Source organism: Danaus plexippus (genome assembly GCF_018135715.1).
Source record: "Danaus plexippus chromosome 13 unlocalized genomic scaffold, MEX_DaPlex mxdp_15, whole genome shotgun sequence".
Classification (NCBI taxonomy): Eukaryota; Metazoa; Arthropoda; class Insecta; order Lepidoptera; family Nymphalidae; genus Danaus; species Danaus plexippus.
This window is the reverse complement of record NW_026869849.1, coordinates 1,560,085-1,580,801: the sequence shown is the minus strand read 5'-3', so window position 1 is coordinate 1,580,801 and position 20,717 is coordinate 1,560,085. Positions and strand designations below refer to the sequence as shown.

At 29.8% G+C, this 20,717-nt stretch overlaps 1 protein-coding gene across 23 annotated transcripts; it reads right to left on the bottom strand.

Annotated features, from left to right (window-relative positions):
• Positions 1 to 309: 309 nt before the first annotated feature.
• LOC116769935 (perilipin-4) lies at positions 310 to 20,438 on the bottom strand. 23 transcript variants are annotated; one of them, XM_061527915.1, is made up of 33 exons: positions 20,197 to 20,437; positions 11,960 to 11,971; positions 10,579 to 10,758; positions 9,610 to 9,744; positions 8,474 to 8,539; positions 7,927 to 8,025; positions 7,743 to 7,841; positions 7,562 to 7,660; positions 7,378 to 7,476; positions 7,194 to 7,292; positions 7,013 to 7,111; positions 6,829 to 6,927; positions 6,645 to 6,743; positions 6,464 to 6,562; positions 6,280 to 6,378; positions 6,096 to 6,194; positions 5,912 to 6,010; positions 5,728 to 5,826; positions 5,547 to 5,645; positions 5,134 to 5,232; positions 4,961 to 5,047; positions 4,672 to 4,770; positions 4,473 to 4,598; positions 4,299 to 4,397; positions 4,146 to 4,232; positions 3,969 to 4,067; positions 3,815 to 3,901; positions 3,648 to 3,746; positions 3,489 to 3,575; positions 3,033 to 3,107; positions 1,981 to 2,088; positions 1,597 to 1,790; positions 310 to 1,369 (listed from the first exon to the last, which is right to left on the bottom strand). In XM_061527915.1, the coding sequence occupies exons 1-33, from the start codon at positions 20,213 to 20,215 to the stop codon at positions 1,280 to 1,282; spliced, it is 3,234 nt and encodes a 1,077-aa protein (XP_061383899.1). In that variant the 5' UTR covers positions 20,216 to 20,437; the 3' UTR covers positions 310 to 1,279. The 23 variants fall into 23 exon arrangements, with proteins under 23 accessions (XP_061383899.1, XP_061383901.1, XP_061383910.1 ...); XM_061527917.1 differs by lacking the exon at positions 3,489 to 3,575 and having other exon boundaries at positions 20,197 to 20,438; XM_061527926.1 differs by lacking the exon at positions 4,672 to 4,770.
• Between the last annotated feature and the right edge of the window lie 279 nt (positions 20,439 to 20,717).

Here is a 20,717-nt window from a genome sequence, read left to right as displayed (position 1 = left end):
TTACGAGGACAAGTGCTAATGTACAGTTAATTTGTTGACTTTAAGATTGAGTGACTATTGTTTTTCAAATATAGTCTTAATTTTGAATTTATTTAAACGAAAATAGAAATACTCGTGCATGTTAGCTTTATTGCAATTTTTTTTTAAAAGCCAGGGCTTTTAACTATCTAGTCAATCATTGAAATAATTTTCATTATTATTAGATTAAGATAATGCAAATTCTAAATTGATAGATTCTTTTACTTTTAATTCAATAGAAAGTATTCATTTTAATGGTTTGGTTATGTGGTTGGAATAAAACGTCTCAAAGGATGGTAATGCATTTATTAAATAACACGGAGATGACGAAAAATACAATATTCAGAAAAATCTTAACAAAAAAAAATACGAACATTTATATTGTATATAACAATAACAGAGCTAAATAACAGATACGATAACTGTAGATAGTTAACATATTACAAGATATTTAGACGCAAAATTATTAATTATAAGTCTAATAAGCAACAGCAAGATAACATTTACAAACCTGTGCATAAAAAATATTTTGCTGCTCTGAACACATTGATATATATATATACTATAAAAATATATCGTAGTATATAAGGCATGTTCATAATTTTTCTGACTCTATACTTTTATTTATTAAATTCTGAAAAGTTTATGTAATGTATCTAGTTAGTATATAGACCGATTAATTCCGTTGCTGTACTACAGCAACCTTGTTCCTATAAAGGCAACATGGACGGTAAACGCGAAGCGAGTTTTGTCACATTAAAATGCACACCAAATGCAAAATAAAATCTATATATCTATAATAACTTACACTATTTACAATATAAATGAACAGTAAAATTGTGACTTAAATTAAATATATTTTTAAAACGTATAAGTGCTCTTAGAAAATAATGACGCAAATTACGAAACTACATTTGACACGAGTGTCAGATTTGACATTATTTTGAAATTGTTGTTATATGAATTATAATCAAAAACAAAATATTCATACGTACGTATTTTAAATAATTTGACGAATAAAAAGTGCTAGTGAATGTTTAATCTAACAAAACAATTTATAGCATTCGATAAAAATACACCGCTGAATATCAACAAATAGGGTTGGGAAACTTTAAATCGGTAATTTGTATTTATTTTGATTAATATCTATTATAAAATACTATATAATATATTTGTATTTTATTATCATGTTTATATTATATACAATATGTTATCAAGTTTCCCAGGTGATGGTAGCGGGGTCAGTGGTGGATTGGATGATTTACTTGGGGAAGGCGGCCAGTCCCTTACTGAGAAGGCCCGCAGCACCCTCTGCCCCATCGTGGGCAGCATGAGATAAGTTTGATACCAGCTGTAAAATTATCGATTTATTAAGTTGATGCATAATCGATACTTTTAATCGAATAAAATTATTCATATATTTTTTTAATGTATTACCGATAAACTTATCTACCTAAACTACGAGTACTAATTAATAGATTTATACATTTTAACATAACTTTCCAATTTAATAACATATTTTTCAATCAGTACCAGTAACAATAAAACCTAAACTAGTGAGTGAGTCATAGTATTTACCGATTCGCGTTTATCGTTCAAGTATTTGTCGGCGTCCTTGATCTTAGCGTCTACGACTTGGCTGGCGTTCTTCAAACCTTGATCGGCTGCGTTCTCGACACGCTTCAGAGTATTGTCAACTGTGCTGTTCACAGCATTGGACGCGTCCGCTGCCGCTTTCTCCGCTGCCTTCTTCGATTCTTCGATAGCAGCATCTAGGTCAAGTTAAACAAAAATTTGAGACTCAAATGTAACACTAAGAGAATATGTATTTCAGTGCAGATTTATTTACATTAAGTATTACTAACGCTACCCATACTCTACTTTGATTAAGTTAAAGAAATAACTAAGGAACTTTCGCATACTATCTCTATTAATACTGGTTGTATACAACAAGTTTCTTACTGGCTGCTCTCTTAGCTTCTTCTTTCGCTGCTTCGGCGGCAAGTCTAGCCTTCTCCTTAGCCTCTTCAGCAGCTTTCTTAGTTGTGTCCACAGTGGTGTTGATCGTATCTGTGAAAACATTATATTTTATAAATAATTTAAAATTTCAACGGCAAAATGTTAATAGGTTCGTTTACTTTCAATCACACAATTAGAACTTGGCTCTACTTGTATTTTGTTAATTTAAATAGTTTTTCGTTAAGATTTTTAAATGTCTACTGTTAATACTTTAAACCAAAAGCATTTTTTTTTTATAATATCCATTATTTTTAAAACGTAAACATTAAATGCTGTAAATAAAAAAGATAGTGTTTTTTTATCTGTGAAAAATGGCAACTCCAAAAAGAAATTCACATTGGCACATGTTTATTTCCAGCATCCAATAATGATACGGTTTCGTGAGATTTTTTTTATCTCAATATTAAGAGTCACAGCTTTATAACAAAAAAACTTTGTTAAATTGTTAAAATTAAACAATCAATATCAAGATGTAAACAGGTAAAAATATAACTGTAATCTTATAAAAAGACGCCATTAGTCTATGAAACAAAATCCTTATTCGGTAATCCGTTGCAATTCATGCTTCGTTGACATTGACAACATATTCCATGATTTCAGTGTCAGTGTAGCCATATTTAAGAAAAATAACACATTTACAAAGAAAACAACTATTATTGAATGCATACACAGTCATTTTACAATATAAGTATACGTCAAAGAACGGGTGATCATACATTAATATTAATTAACATATAAGTCGGGAATTACATCACTTTTTTACACTGTTTTAAGACGTTCCGCCCTAATATAAGTAAACGCATATTAATATTCATCATTGATTTCCGACTCGAGCAAAAATATATAAATTGGGAATGTGTACAAAAAAAACTTAAAATTTAACAAAACTATATAATAACAAAACAAAACAATACAAAATAAAAAGCTATTTAAATTGTACTCACCTTAATATGAAAATGTTAGTCAAGAATATAAGCGTATAGTGAACATTGTACCTTCTGTGTTATCAAGAATATTTTTTGCCTTATCAGCCTCCCCGCTCGCTTCCTCCACCGAAGTTTTTACTGTATCTACAATGTATTGCAATGCATTTACAATAGAAAAATTAATATGCGACGTCATGCGAGTGCTTCGTATTATTACATGCAACACTACCTAATAACTACTTATGTACAAAATATAAAAAAATATATAAGTAAACATTTTACACCGATCTTTCATATTAAAGCTACAACTGATAGCTCAACACTAGAAACTACTCAAGCGCTTTCATCATAGACTGAAAATGCTTTATTCTTTGTACCGCCTATTGTTCTTTGAGAGTTATTCGATACAGAGTCTAAATTACAACAGCGAATAAAACAATTTTATTTTATTGATACTATTATATTTATCTAATAAATTGTAATGAACTATTTGTTTTATCGTCTTAATGAATATTTCTAACGCACCTTTAGCAACGCCAGCGAGTGTGAGACCTCTACCAATGGCTGATGAAGCCACATTCTTTGTAGTGTCTATTGTGCTCGCGACTGTATCTAATTAATAATGATATAATATTGAATAGTATTAAAACTTATTCGATATATTGATTTTAAATATTGATGTACCTTTAGCAGCTCCTAATAAAGACGACCCTTTATCGGTTGCTGATGATGCAACAGACTTTGACGTGTCTATAGTAGAATGGATAGTGTTTGAGACCGTATCTACAATAACCAAAAAATATATAAGAGGCGAGTCCAATGATTTGAGTATTTCCAAGACAACTCTATACCTTTAGCAGCGCCGACTAATGAGATACCTTTATCAACAACTGAGCTCGCTACATTTTTGGTCGTATCTATTGTGCTCGCTAATGTGTCTACAAAATAAAAACAATGCTAATACACGTAGGGTCTAAACAGAGGTCAAATAATAACAAGCTATACCTTTCGCTGAATCGACTATTGATACGCTCTTGTCAGCAACTTCGGATGCGACATTTTTTGTTGTATCTACTGTGGATTGGACTGTGCTGACTACTGTGTCTATATAAAATAATAATAATAATTAAATAACATTACTCAAACATCACTAGCTTAAAGTGTATCTGAAGTACTAGCTACCTTTAGCGCTGCCAGCTATTGATATACCTTTGTCAAAGGTCGATGCCGCTACATTCTTAGCTGTTTCTACAGAAGTCGCAACAGATTCTACAAAATTATACATCCTTTACAAATAATTTTATTTAAAAATCACTAATAAATCACACAGCATACCTTTCGCTGCATTTACTAGCGAGGAGCCTTTATCAACGGCAGTGGATGCTACGTTCTTAGTGGTATCTATAGTTGTGCTAACAGAATTTGCCAGAGCGTCTACAATAATTAAATGCGTTTTATATACATGCATATGATTTAAATCATATGTACATAACGGATCAGGCTATATACCTTTGGCAGTTTCTAATAATGATACACCTTTAATACTTCCAACGACAGATGAACCTTTGTCTACAGCTGAAGAAGCTACGTTTTTGGTTGTGTCTACGGTTGCATTGACAGTGCTTGCTACAGTATCTATAAAATAAAAATGGAGTGCATGCATAATGTCTGAATTTTATTAGCACATTGATAATCGACTTCATTGTACCTTTGACACCACCGATCAATGAGGAACCCTTATCTAATGCTGATGCAGCTAAGTTTTTAGTGCTATCTACGGTCGTATGAACAGTGCTAGCTACGGTATCTATAAATGTCAGGGAATTATATGTATGGCAACTATCTTAAACACATATATATGTAGAATTTTACCTCTCTAAGAGCTACTGTCCAATAGATCATAGCTTGAAACATAAAAATATATTTTTTTACTTTCAGTACGTCTTTTTTTTGGACATAGCGTTGTAAATTTATATCAAAATTATATTTTGTTTTACCTTTGGCTGAATCAACATATGTCTTTCCAGTTTCAACCGTATTTTGTGCAGCTTTCTTTGTACTATCTACCGTACTTGATACTGAATCTAAAATAATTAAAGAACATGTAACTCGTGGTTATAGCTGTAGGAAAAACAGCAAAACTAATGAAGCCATTTTTAAATAAGCAAACCTTTAGTGTAATCGTAGTATGATTTTCCGAGATCTAAAGCGGTGGAAGCATAGCTCTTTGAATAATCCAGAACAGATTGAAATGTATTTTGCGCTGAATCTACTTATTTTGTAACAAATACGCACAATTAGACACACAAACACACTTAGCAGTTAAATATAGACATATGTACTGAATAAAACTGAAATGATAATACGAATTTATGAAATGCCATGAAACAGAAAATGTTTTTCTTCAAGTTAATAGATTCATATTTGTTGGACTTAAGTAATATTTAGAAATCCAACAATGTCACATGTTATAAATAAAGCCCTTTATAAAGTTATTTAAAACAAAAAACATAAAGTTAAATAAATGGGTTAAATATTGTTATTAAAACACAGAATAAAACATATATAAACAGAAAATTATACCTTGTGCACTAGTAACATAATTCTTACTAGTGTCTGCAACTGATTGGGCAGTTTTTTGTGTTGTATCTACAGCCGACTGAACTGAACTTGCAACTGTATCTACAATTGTTCAATATCAAATCATAAACTTTTTTCTTCTTGAAATAGTAATGACATATTTCAGATTTTAAATGTATAATACCTTTAGCACTAGCAGCGTAAGACTTTCCTGTTTCTAAAGCTGACTGAGCTGTTTTTTGTGTTGTATCTACAGCGGACTGAACTGAACTTGCTACTGTATCTACAATTGTTCAATATCAAATTATAAGTCTGCTCTTTCTTGAGATAGCTATGACCTATTTTAGATAGATGATAATGTATAATACCTTTAGCACTAGCTGCATAAGACTTCCCTGTTTCTAAAGCTGACTGAGCTGTTTTTTGTGTTGTATCTACAGCGGACTGTACTGAACTTGCGACTGTATCTACAATTGTTCAATATCAAATCATAAATTTTTTTCTTCTTGAAATAGTTATGACATATTTCAAAAAGATTTAAATGTATAATACCTTTAGCACTAGCAGCGTAAGACTTTCCTGTTTCTAAAGCTGACTGAGCTGTTTTTTGTGTTGTATCTACAGCGGACTGAACTGAGCTAGCGACTGTATCTACAATTGTTCAATATCAAATTATAAGGCTGCTCTTTCTTGAGATAGCTATGACTTATTTCAGATAGATGATAATGTATAATACCTTTAGCACTAGCTGCATAAGACTTTCCTGTATCTAAAGCTGACTGAGCTGTTTTTTGTGTTGTATCTACAGCGGACTGAACTGAGCTAGCGACTGTATCTACAATTGTTCAATATCAAATTATAAGTCTGCTCTTTCTTGAGATAGCTATGACCTATTTTAGATAGATGATAATGTATAATACCTTTAGCACTAGCTGCATAAGACTTCCCTGTTTCTAAAGCTGACTGAGCTGTTTTTTGTGTTGTATCTACAGCGGACTGTACTGAACTTGCGACTGTATCTACAATTGTTCAATATCAAATCATAAACTTTTTTCTTCTTGAAATAGTAATGACATATTTCAGATTTTAAATGTATAATACCTTTAGCACTAGCAGCGTAAGACTTTCCTGTTTCTAAAGCTGACTGAGCTGTTTTTTGTGTTGTATCTACAGCGGACTGAACTGAGCTAGCGACTGTATCTACAATTGTTCAATATCAAATTATAAGGCTGCTCTTTCTTGAGATAGCTATGACTTATTTCAGATAGATGATAATGTATAATACCTTTAGCACTAGCTGCATAAGACTTTCCTGTATCTAAAGCTGACTGAGCTGTTTTTTGTGTTGTATCTACAGCGGACTGAACTGAACTTGCGACTGTATCTACAACTGTTCAATATCAGATTATAAGTCTGCTCTTTTTTGAAATAGCTATGTCCTATTTCAGATAGATGATAATGTATAATACCTTTAGCACTAGCAGCATAAGACTTTCCAGTATCTAAAGCTGATTGGGCAGTTTTTTGTGTTGTATCTACAGCCGACTGAACTGAACTTGCAACTGTATCTACAATTGTTCAATATCAAATCATAAACTTTTTTCTTCTTGAAATAGTAATGACATATTTCAGATTTTAAATGTATAATACCTTTAGCACTAGCAGCGTAAGACTTTCCTGTTTCTAAAGCTGACTGAGCTGTTTTTTGTGTTGTATCTACAGCGGACTGAACTGAACTTGCGACTGTATCTACAATTGTTTAATATCAAATCATAAATTTTTTTCTTCTTGAAATAGTTATGACATTTTTCAAATAGATTTAAATGTATAATACCTTTAGCACTAGCAGCGTAAGACTTTCCTGTTTCTAAAGCTGACTGAGCTGTTTTTTGTGTTGTATCTACAGCGGACTGAACTGAACTTGCGACTGTATCTACAATTGTTCAATATCAAATTATAAGGCTGCTCTTTCTTGAGATAGCTATGACTTATTTCAGATAGATGATAATGTATAATACCTTTAGCACTAGCTGCATAAGACTTTCCTGTATCTAAAGCTGACTGAGCTGTTTTTTGTGTTGTATCTACAGCGGACTGAACTGAACTTGCGACTGTATCTACAATTGTTTAATATCAAACCATAAACTTTTTTCTTCTTGAAATAGTAATGACATATTTCAGATTTTAAATGTATAATACCTTTAGCACTAGCAGCATAAGACTTTCCTGTATCTAAAGCTGACTGAGCTGTTTTTTGTGTTGTATCTACAGCGGACTGAACTGAACTTGCGACTGTATCTACAATTGTTCGATATCAAATTATAAGGCTGCTCTTTCTTGAGATAGCTATGACTTATTTCAGATAGATGATAATGTATAATACCTTTAGCACTAGCTGCATAAGACTTTCCTGTATCTAAAGCTGATTGAGCTGTTTTTTGTGTTGTATCTACAGCGGACTGAACTGAACTTGCGACTGTATCTACAATAGTTTAATGTCAATGTTCTACTTATCAAAATAGATATATAATATCTTAGATCAATGAGAATTTATAGAACCTTTAGTAGCATAAAATTTAACAAAACAAAATTAAAAAAAACATCATAGATTTTATATATATATATATATATATATATATATATATATATATATATATATAAGGTCTAATTGATTACCAGTGAAACAGAAGCGAACTTCTAAATACATTTATCTACAGAATACGTTTTTACTAAGGAAAGTTAAACATGCTTAATAGTGTAATTTGCCGTTACCTGTTAAATAATATGAAGCATTCAGAAGGAATTTTCAAGTACAAAGAAGTATTGTTTCATAACTATACGACTAAGTTTTTACACATGAGTTAGTTATAGTATTTGCATATGTATAGATACAAAATGTGCGACAATAATATTATATGATGAATACCGACCTTTTGTGCTGTTGTACGCGGACTCCGCAGCTTTCTTTGTGCTATCAACAGTTGTAGCAATAGTGTCTAAGCAACGAAAATAAAACAAAAAAAAACTTAACAAAAAAATTAAAAAAAAAACTACCAAATACTTAAGATGTCAATGTCCGATACCATTTCAATAATATTAAATAAAATTACAATAAAAAAAAATGATGAAAAACTTAATGTTACATTCTATGGAGATTGGAGAATAAATGTTTATAATATAAACTGTTCGGTATACATGCTATTGAATTATAAAGTTAAATTTAAATGCATTTAACGTACGCGAACGTCGCTGACCGACCTGTGACCTCATAGTTTTCAGAGCGACGCGGACGTCTCGACGATAACGATTCTTTCACAATCTCATAAAATACGCATATAAATAGATTTTATTTTAATAAAATATAATAAATAATGTCTTCGGAACCTGAGTTTTAAATACAGTACATTGTTTGACAAGTCTGTAATATTTCTCTAAGTTCTAACGTGAACTGAACACGTATAGTTAGTTACCTGTTTACACTACAGTGCCCAGACGTTACCAACTTAGGTATTTAAATGGAATACCTGTAACTGTCTGTGTTTCATTTGATACTAATGGTACAGAGTGTTGTCCGTTTAAAAAGATTCACTTGTACTATAACTATATATGTATATACGAAATGTATATTTTATTCCGCTGAATATGTAACACGGAACAAAAATATACGAGACACTTAAATAAACCTAATACTTTCGTATTTACTACGCGTTTTTTTATTATTTTAATAACATACTCACGACGCGACGTTTCGGTTACCTTGCAGCAACCGTGACCACGCGTAATAAATCCGAAAATATATTTTTTATTTAAATGAATACTCGCGATAGTCCACATGATATACGGGACAGGTTTATTAATATACAATATTTATGACGTCAGGGCCCTAACCACGGAGTATCATCAGACTAAAGACTGACAGTTTTATAGTTTTCAATCATGATTTTTCACATATAATAATACAGACGTAGGTATTTAAATTAGAAACTGATTTTTGTTTTTAGTCTGTTGGTACTAACTGCGGAGAGGGTTGAGGCAATGCAGAAACCTGTGTTTTTGATAGGGTTACCTTTGGTAGTGTCGACAACCTTCTTTCCATCAGCTACAGCCTTGCTAGCAGCGTCCTTCGCCTCGCCAGCAGCTAGCGCCACCTTCCCCAACTCCTTATCGAGAGCGTCGATAGCAGAATTCCTCACATTCGCAGCTGGTAGTACAAGTTATGATTAGGTACATATTCAACAAAAATACATTTATAGTATTAAATATAAAGCTAAGGTATCTTTATGTGGTTTGCATTGCAGATAATAATAGCGTTGTAATAAGACTTGTAAGTAAAAAATCTTAAAGTTTGTACATAAAACATAATGGGTAATGTACATATAAATATATATTGCCATTTTATGTCCTTTTCAAAGTTATAGGGAATTATTTCGTTACAGTTTATTTTTGGTCGTTTGTAAAAAATATATTTACAACATTCAAATAGCAAATTTAAATCGAAGAACTAAGAAATCTTTTACCAGGGTAGTTAGTGATTTTGATAGAAATATATGTATATATTAATTTACAATTTTATCTAAATAATCTTATAAAAAGCCTCTCAGGGAATGTTGTTTATTGTATAAAAAAAAACGTGGGAAACTTTATCAATATGATTATAGTCAACCGGTTGTGCGAGTACTTTAAATAGCTCTCGAAAATTCATTATAAAATGGACGCGTTCCAACTTATTATTTTACTGCACTCATTTATAAAATTATAAATAGACTAAGCTCTGTTTTCATTATATTCAATTCATTTAATACACGTAATACGATTTGAATGTCATATTATTATTTCATCGTTTTTGGATGTGTACACAAAACAATTAAATCAAACCAATATTTACGGATTACTACGCGTATTTCATTATTTTTAAAAACTACATACTCCCGAGGTTTCAGTTAGTTTGCATCAACAATCATCATTATTAGTTTCATTTAAATGAATTCTCGCAAAGGTGTTATATCTCGATAAAAAACTATTGATTTTCTCTTACCAGTATCGGCAGCTTCAGCAGCGTTTTTCTCCGCGCCGCTCACAAGTTCTCCAGTCTTCTTCACCTGTTCTTCTACGACGTGAGCTGCTTCTGCTGCCTTCTCTTGGGCGATCTGTTCCACATCTTTCTTCTTTTTTTCGAAGAGCGAAGCAGTCTTTTCACCGATGCTTCGGAATGCACCTTTGAAAATATTTTTTTTATTCACATTGTATTAATAAGTTACTTCTTTTTACAAACGTTATGTTATATTTGAATAAATATATTTTAATATCACAAAAACTATATGTACAGAATCTTATTTAACCTACAATGGTTCATTATAAACATATTTTTTCCTCAGAACTTACTTATACATATATATATATATATTACAGAAAAACGTTTTAATTCTTTATTATTAGCGGTTTATTCATAAGCATTGTGATTGCAACTCAATCATAATCGAAATAGTTTTTGAAACATCGTTAGGTATAAAAAAATTTTGATCAACACGTGAAGCTGATTTCAATTAGGCTTTAACTAAACTTTATCTTCATTAATAGTCAATTTTATTTCACAACTTTGTACAAACTGCTTGCCCTGAGACATTAATTCTGCGCAGAAAATAAATACTACCAGCCTACTTCCTATGATTCAGTATAAAAAGTAAATGAAAGTCGACTAAACGACCTTTATGATTATTCCAATAATTTTATTCACACGTAACAAAACACATTAACATTAGAATTCACCACCAAAAAAAAAAAAATTTCCTACTTTTTACAACACCGTGGAATTTTATGACGGTTAGTATAAAAGAAATAAAATATATGGTTTATGAAATGCGTTGAAAAAAATTAGACCTTTCTATTCGTTGTTATAAAAGTCTTAATTTCATATAATATATATATAAACTCTGCCAGTATGGTTTAAGCGTTGCTGTGCTACATAATTCCACACTTACTTATTGATCGTGTGATTGTTTTACTCTGTCCGTCAAATACTATATTAAATTCTCTCCTCCCAACCCAACCCCCTTTTACTGGTCAATAAAATCGTGTATGCTTGAACTTGAGTTATACCAAACACACGAAACAAGAAGTTTTTACTTGAAAATGTTTGTGCAACAGATAAATAATATTACTTAAATTTAAGACAACACAAAACTCAAAAAATTAGGTTAGTTTTTATATTAATATTTTTGTAACATATTTTTTAAATATATTTAATATTGCCGTAAATTCTTTGGCATAATATATTAGAATAATTCACATTAAAGAATAATCGATATTTTCTACACCAGTAGCTTGAGCACACGTCATTTACTTTTATGTGATAAAATATTGAAATATAATTCAGAGGTGGGACAATGTGAAATAAAATTGAGATAATAAAAACTCACCGAGATTCTTGTCTATCGGAATGCATGGAAATATAAATAGTTTAATGATTTACAGTCCATTTCACATATTATAGTCAAAATACAACAAACCTACAGTCCATGCCAGATACATCTAATGAGACTATAACTAACCGACAATGTACTCTTATGATACAACTTACGTGCAATGTTAGAATGTCTTAATTTAACATGCAAGGTTGATAGTTCTATTGTTGATAACTAGATACCTACTTTAAAATGAGTTATGTCTTATATCATGCATTCAATCGAAGCTTCTGTATGTGATAAATAATTACATGGTCTTATTTAACACTAACTATATATGAATAAAATGTATAATATATATGTAATTCTCTGTGGAAATAGCGAAAAATTTAAAAAAATATCCCAGATGGTCAGAATCATATTATACGTTTATGGATAAGTAAGAACAGTGACCGTGGTTTTAAACCGGCTTTGCGTCAACCATATTTGTAAGTTATAAATTGGCGAAGTTAGTTTTAAAATAAATCCGATTGATATAACATTATATTACGATAGGTATTTTAGGAAATCATAATAGGTGAAACTCAAAAAAGGAATCCTACTATTTTTTTTTCAATTTTAATTCCATAAAAAATTTGTAATCTTTTATAAAACATTAAAGCAAAGACCGAGTCGTATTCATCCCATACATATTTTATTCAAAAGAAATATATAAAATCAATGGTAGTTAAGTACAAATCTTGACAGTCATTTGCACTAGTGTCAAAAGAGCACGTTGGTCCAATTTCGATCTATAATTAGGTACTTTACAAGTATTTTACTTTGCAGTTTATATATTTGCATTTCCAAATATATTGTTTCGAACTTGATAGTTTTGGCACGAACCAGAATATATGTGTGCTACAATTTCGTAGTGTGAAAATAATTTACTATTATTATCTACGCACTCAATGCATCGCAAATTGATAAGTTACTTCTTAGTCTCTAATATTACTTTTGACAGATGTCAGAAGATTGACATTAATAAATTACTGCACAAAGACTGGCTGATTTCATACGACATTACCGTTTTTATTCACATACCTTTATATTGTAAAATAAGAATATTTATCGATTAAAAATTGTTAACGCTACGTATGTAGTATCCAAATGCAAAACTTAAGGATAGTTGACCTAACCTTTCAACGTACTAGACGTTGAAAAATAAATTATTTGATTATGGAGACGATAATGAAAATTTCATCTACAAATACATCAGCAGAACCGTAATTTACACCAAACGATTCATAGATTTGTTAATAGAACCTTGAAGTGAAGGTCTTTTAGGTTAATATAAAGTATTACTTATGGTTAAATATTTTATTATAATGTATATGAGCAGACTTTTGTATCGGAATACACATGTTGAGTATCCCATACAGGAAATACCAACATAATTCTTGTCTATGACTTACATGATATAATTGCAACTATAATTGCAACAGTTGTAGTAACAACATACTATAATTATTATCGATACAATATAAATGTGTTATCGATATTAATAACCCTGATTATTGTTCGGTGGAGATGTAAATATTTACACAGATTAAAAATATCTCGAGATAACGTATAACAGGCTTGGATCAGTTGAGACCTTGGTTTTAGTTCGTGATTGGTTGATATGGCAAATTTAAAAATATTGAAATAAATTTTGCTAAATATATACATATAGTGTTATATGCCTATAAGGAATTAATTCCATTTGAATCTGGTTATTTAAAAAAAACCGTTTTGCAATTGCAGTAATATGTGAATTTGTATCAAAATATTTATACAAAAATTAATGTATAAATGTCCATAGCAAATGTAAAATTCAAAAATTACTCTCAAATAAGTAAATAACAAAATGAAGAGCCGATTAAGGGCACGATAGCTCAGTTGTTAAAACGACTCTAATACGATGTCACTGCGGTTGCCAGCTCGCATCTCGATTGTATTAATGTTTTCATCATCCTATATTTTCTATTTGAATATTATTTAAAATATTAAGCTCATTAATATTTTGATATTAAGAATATAATCATACGAATAAAATGATAATTCATTGCAAAATACTAAAAATAAATGAATTTAACTATAATAATATTAAAAGATAATAAATATATGATATTAAATCAAAGCTTAAAATAATAAAATACGTAAATTAAATCTTCTATATCAGATGTAAGTTACCAATTCTTAAATAACACACTCAGGGCATATAAAAGTTTATTTGACTGCACCATAACTAAGTTTATGTAATATATTGTCATTGCCGCTCCCGTTTATTACAAATAAAGTTCTCTGAAATAATCCCCATGTCCATTAACGGCCGCCAGTCTGTCTGGGTCAGTCTAGCCCATAGTCTAGACTATCGATCCGAACTAACTGACTGAACTAAACGAGTTATGTAATATTTCGATATGTCGCTAGATTTATTGAATTATTTATTAAGTTTTGTGGAGGTTTATCATAGTTTGAGTATTTATTTGAGATGTTTTTTTTTTTAGAAAATTATGACGATCTCAGTAATTAGTTAATTTGAACCAAAAATTCGACTATAATCTACGAGGTTGTTAATGTCAACAAAATGGCCCTAAGTTTGAAATATTATATCTTGAATAGGTGAAAATTTACATTGAAGTATATAAATTATTACGAAATGTCTACTAAATTTTTCAAGCATTTTTGATACCACGTTCTTCCTTATTTTTCTCTACTTTTAGTATGAATAATTTTATTAGAACATTATAAAGTTGAAAGATAAAGAAATATTTACATGAGTTGTTCTTAATTTATAATGTGGGCGAATAAATATGTAGTGTCATATAACAAAGCTGGACTTCTCAGACCCTTCTACGGACATCTCTTAAGCCAAATACGACCTTATCATACCACTTATAAAACTGAAACTTACACAAGCGTTATTCAGTAATAAAAATGTATCATGGAACAATTTTTATCCAGGGTCTCATTTTTATTCAGTAGTGTTATTTGAAAAGCAGTAGTAACTTTGTTTTAAATTTAAACATTCATACAATATAAGCTAGAAATACATTTAATAGATCTTTTTGAATGGAAAACGAAGACTTAATTCACTTACACGTTTATAATATTAGTAGAAAAATCATATAAATATTACTCTTACTAAATATCCTTTAAAAAGTATCTAAAATGATCTTTTTTAAACCAATGATTCAAACAACATAATCTGTCTACATTTTTCATTTTCGAAAATTCATATCATTATAATTTAAATTTGGAAGTGTTTGAAAGAGTTTCTCACAAAGCTTTATGGAATAACAGTGACGTCATACACTAGCAAACGCTTAGAATAGAAATTTGGAATATTAAAACGAAATATTAGCTATTTATTTTATTAATAGATTCGACAGTTCTGGACCGTCATACCGCTAGTAATGGTAACCACAAGTTTGCTTCGTAACTATGTATACGTAGGTTTCCAGTTTTTCACTCATGAAATTATCTCTTTATAGTATTAACGTATATTATTTAATGATTTTATACTTCGTATGTACAGTGATTATGCAAACATGTTGTACCTAAAGTAAGTAAAAATAATTGGTATAGTCGCTATACCAACGCCCCCACCCCCCTTCAAGCTGTCTAAGCCAATAGGGTTAACAGCTACAGAGTACAGTCAGGTCGAGAGAAAGGTAATATCTATTCGACTTGAAGATATAAACAATATATAAAACATATATGTATATTATATCCTGTGTAACGCTAACAATGACATCATCGTGACGCAATTTCTCTGGAACGATTTAGAAGTTATTTGTCATCAGACTCTCTATTGCCAGCGAGATAGTCGTGGGTTGCAAGAATATGAAACCCGTCGCAGGGAACTCTAAATTATAATATTATATACAAATTAAATGAAATCCTTAATAAATAATTGAATGTATGTTATTTTTATTAAATTCGATATATTATTTTTTACATATATATCATCAAAGATAGAAATTTCTAAATAATGAATAACAACCTACAGTAAAAGTCACTTAAATGAAATGACTTATTCCTTACTTTATAATCCGAAAATCTTTATGAATATGACAATTCAATTTCATTTGAACGGTATTATCGTTGAATACAATAACAAGTAAATTGTAATACAGGTCATGAGACGGCAGTCTGAGCCATTTCCTGTTGGGAAAGTTAGAACCTACGCATTAATGAAAGCAATCTAATATATTAGGGCTTAATAGTCCGCGACCAATTGACTGTCATTTAAATAGCATTAACGAAACGCACACGTCACTCAGTGACAGATAATAAATGTTTTTGATAAGCTTATTTTTGGTAACAGAACAAACAAAAGTCAAAACATTTCTTCGGTCATAATGAGTTTTGACGTGACAAATAAACATGCGATTTTGCAACAAAATGTAGGTCACATCATATTGATTTTAAGATGGCGCCAATAAAAGTTGCTGCGGAAAAGAATTTTAAGAATTCGGCTGTGTATAAAATTATCAAAGAGGTTGAATATGGCAATGATGTCTTTCAAACAAACCTGATTGAAGGATATATAAATAACTAACTTTTGTAGTAAGCAAATTTAGTCTCCCTTTCTTACGCATAAAGTATTAAAAAGAAAAATTTACATGTGGCTTTTTCGTCCAATAACCCTTGTGGACCTCCTTAGAAAATTTGCTAAAATTTCATCTTATAAATGTAATAAAAAAACAACATATTAATTTTCATTCCAATATATAAGTTGATTAAATAAAAAGCCCTCAGGAACATTCCTTACAGCAGACATCATTGGTTATTTTGATAATTTAAAAATAACCTTATTGAAATAACAATGTACTGAATTCATAGAACAGGTGTTCAAACAGAATTAGTTTAATATTTAAGTTAAATACAAAGATTGACACATTAACTGACAGCTATGAACATTAGGTGTATCTGTCACTCAAGGAATATTAAAAAAACTAATGTTCGTAACAATTCTTATACAGGAATATAATTGAATATTTTCGGTAATAAGCTTATAATTTAATAATATCTCAACATACTAATGAATATTTCCGACATATCCGTTCCTTAATACTTTGTTTATGTTATGAAATTCTTAAGTATTACGTTTCAGTGTCGTAAGGAGTAAGGATATAATCTGTGGTTTAGAAATTGACCGGCGCTGCTACATATTGGATTACTTGTGATAATAATGTTTCACTGTTTAATCTAATACCATTTCATAATAAAACTGTTTACAAATATATATTTAAAAAAACAAAGCGTGCGCAGCGGCATTCCTCAATATGCCATCTCGTTCTAACTTTGGTCATATGTGTGTATGAAAGAGACGAAGGTTTAATTAGAAGCCCCCACCAGCCGACCTTGGTGATGTCATCATACACAAACCGTTTCGTTTTATTGTTCTAAGATCGGTTATAACTTATATGTAGTGTTATGGACTGGATTATTATGGATAATTTAGGTTAAAAAAATGTAATTTATGTCAATTAGTGTAGATATGATGAATTTGAATAATGTGGATTATCATTATAAATATATTTGAGTCATATTCTAGACAATGTTTTATAATGTGGCGGTCTGGTTAAGACTTCACTAGTCCACCACCTACGCGAGAAATATCTAGTCGTTAAATTATTTCCTTAATCAATTTATTACTTGAGATAACATTTTTACTAAGCTGCGCCTGTTCGTATTTATGTATCTATTTCAAGCAACAACATGAATTTATATACATACATAAATTATTCTATTTTCTTGTAATAAATATGCATGAACAAAGTACACTACATAATTTATATGTATACTTGTAAGTACATGGCGGGGTCTTAAACCGGTTAGATTTATTTCTATCTGCTTGAGATATATTTAGTCTGTAATATACCAGAGGCTCTGTTCAACAGGTTGTGAGCGTCACGAAACGTATCATTATATTTTAACCAATTTCAAAATAAATTTAAGTTGGAATTTTTTTTTAATGATACAGTAGTTTTCGTTTTAAGTGACAAAGCATCTGTCTAATAAGTATACTCACATATTCCACGTTTATAACATTGGTCGTTTAGAAATAAATTTCGTATGGGGAGTTTTCTTTGTCCTTCAATTTGACATTAATGACAGATCAATACGTTTACCGTCAAACAACATATACGTAATCAATTTGCAAAAACAAAACAAAGTGAATCATACAAATATGCGTCGTAATGCGGTGTTAGTCTGTGGTATACAACGACCGTGAACTTTGTCAGTGCGCGTGAACTGGGCGTGTTCCGTGAATGATATTTTCAGTACGGAATACATATTTTTGTATACATATTAATTAAATTTAAGAATATTAATGTCAATGGATGTAAAAAAAAAAAATTTTTTTGATGACGTGACTTTGAATCGTATTTTTTGATTTCTTTTTTAGATAAAAAGATCTCCTGTAAAATCTATACCTGCATTTCCGGCTGTTATAAATTGTATACAATAATTTCTTTTAATAAGTTAATTGTGACAAAAGTTTACAAACACAATTGTGCATTTTTATTTATTTATTTATTATTATGTATTAAAGAATAGAAATATATGCTACAATTATAAAATATACGCTGGTAACATTCACATTAATCTATGCCAAATTTATATTTATTTTTTATACAGTGAAGGCCTAGTAAACAAAAATACCTCATATTATGCGATTGGAATTTTTATTACAGAAACAGAGGTCATTTTAGATTATCGGATATTTTATTAATTAATACTTAAAACGGCCATGTTGCTGTTTTTTTTCCATATTTAAATGCATTTCATTACACATGTTTATATCATCTTGGCACCGAAACTAGCTTCTAATTTTGTACGTGATTCGTTTATTCATACACTTTGTTGATTTTATACAGTGACAATATTAGGAACTGCGTAGTAAAATTTATAACCTCCAGCTATGGAAAACTTCACCAATAAATACTATTATTGGTATATGAAATATTTTTATAACTGTAAATTAAGATTTTATGTTATATTATAATAGGAATATTTTATCAGATCTATGCCATTAAGAGCATTAACAATTTTAGAACGAACAACGTGATTAATGTTTTTTAAATGTTTCTAGAAACTTTAACTTTAACTGGGTCGAGTATATTATAACGTAATATTTACGTGAATACGTAATGGAAAATATTTAAACAATTTTTTATTTAATACCTTATATAATTTGGACAAAAAAGTATTGTTTGTTTATTAAATATTTTCAAAATTAAATTACTTCATATACATACATATATAAACTTTTTAGAAGTATGATTAGAGTCGGTTGAAAAAAAAGCATTGAGATATTTTTAGTGTCATTTAAAGGAAAACTGTACATAAAGTCGCAAGCAATATAATAAAGCTTTCCATATATACGTAAAATATAAAAAAAATATTGTAGTACATTTTTCCTATTTCGTGATTATTAAAATATATACAATATATCTGCCTGTCTAGATATGATCCGTCGATCCGTAGTGAGGCATTATTCATACAATTCACGTCTAGATTATGGTTATTAAGCAATTGTTTTTTTTTTCAATCACGGACATCATGAGTCATCGGACTAATTAACTCATGCATGTGGATGTGTAGAACAAAACAATTCTTATCTGAAAGCTGCCCTACGACTGACCTTATTTCATTTTTATACAAGTAATTTATACATTTAGAAATGTCACTTTATTTTTTTTTTTTCAGAGCCGGTTTTCGTCCAAAAATTTTGTTGAGATCTGATTGATATCTTAAAAGAGTTACTATTAGTACTAAATATTTCCGTCTTTTTAAATCTTGTGAAATAGATGATTAAAATATTTATAAATGATCTTTAGATTAGTGCTAGATAACTTGTTTTTGTACAGCTTTATAAAAAAAAAAATTTGTTGCGTTTTGTTTCAAGTCAGGAGAGAATGAGATGATATATTCTTTAACTAAAGTCTAGCTCTACAACCTACTTTTTTATCTATGTTAGTAATGTGTAAGCATTTTTCCAGCCATGTTAAGTTATTTTTATAATACATATTATAATGGTTCTTTTTTCTAGCGAAAGTCTAATCTACGGACAATTCTTACATAATACGAAATAATTATAAAAAAGGTTTTTATAATTACTTTCTGAATATTAAGAATGATAAAAAAAGTGAATCTCAAAAGTATTAGAATTTTTTTTAGTTTTTTCATAATCCCTCATCAAATTTTCATCTTACCTGCGATTCCACTGAACATTTTGAAATCGATGAATAAAATTCACAAAAATTTGGGAATAATTTAAAACACTGTAATGGAAATTACACAATCCAATTTTAACTTAGCGCTGTTACAAAGTGCGGCGTATGACCGAATCACCGTAATAATATCCGCAACCTTCAAGCGCACTGCAGTACGTTCTAAAAAAGACGATATTCGAACTCTGCCGAACACTATTTTCCGACTAAAGCAGTCGAGAATGAACAAGTACCAAAGTGATCGAATCCAGCTATTTTTACCGCTTACGTCATACATAGCTTGCGTTTCGTTTTTACATTGACTATAGAGAAAGAGTAAAAATACATTTATTACTATCATTTTATTATATACAGTAAGAATTTTATAATATAATTTAAAAACTATAAAGTTATTGTATACGTTATTGTTAAATTGTTAAAATAATATTATAAGTTAATTAGAATGGCAATCACCTAGATTGTAAAAGATTGACCTTTTTAAAAACTAAAAAAAATATCATTAT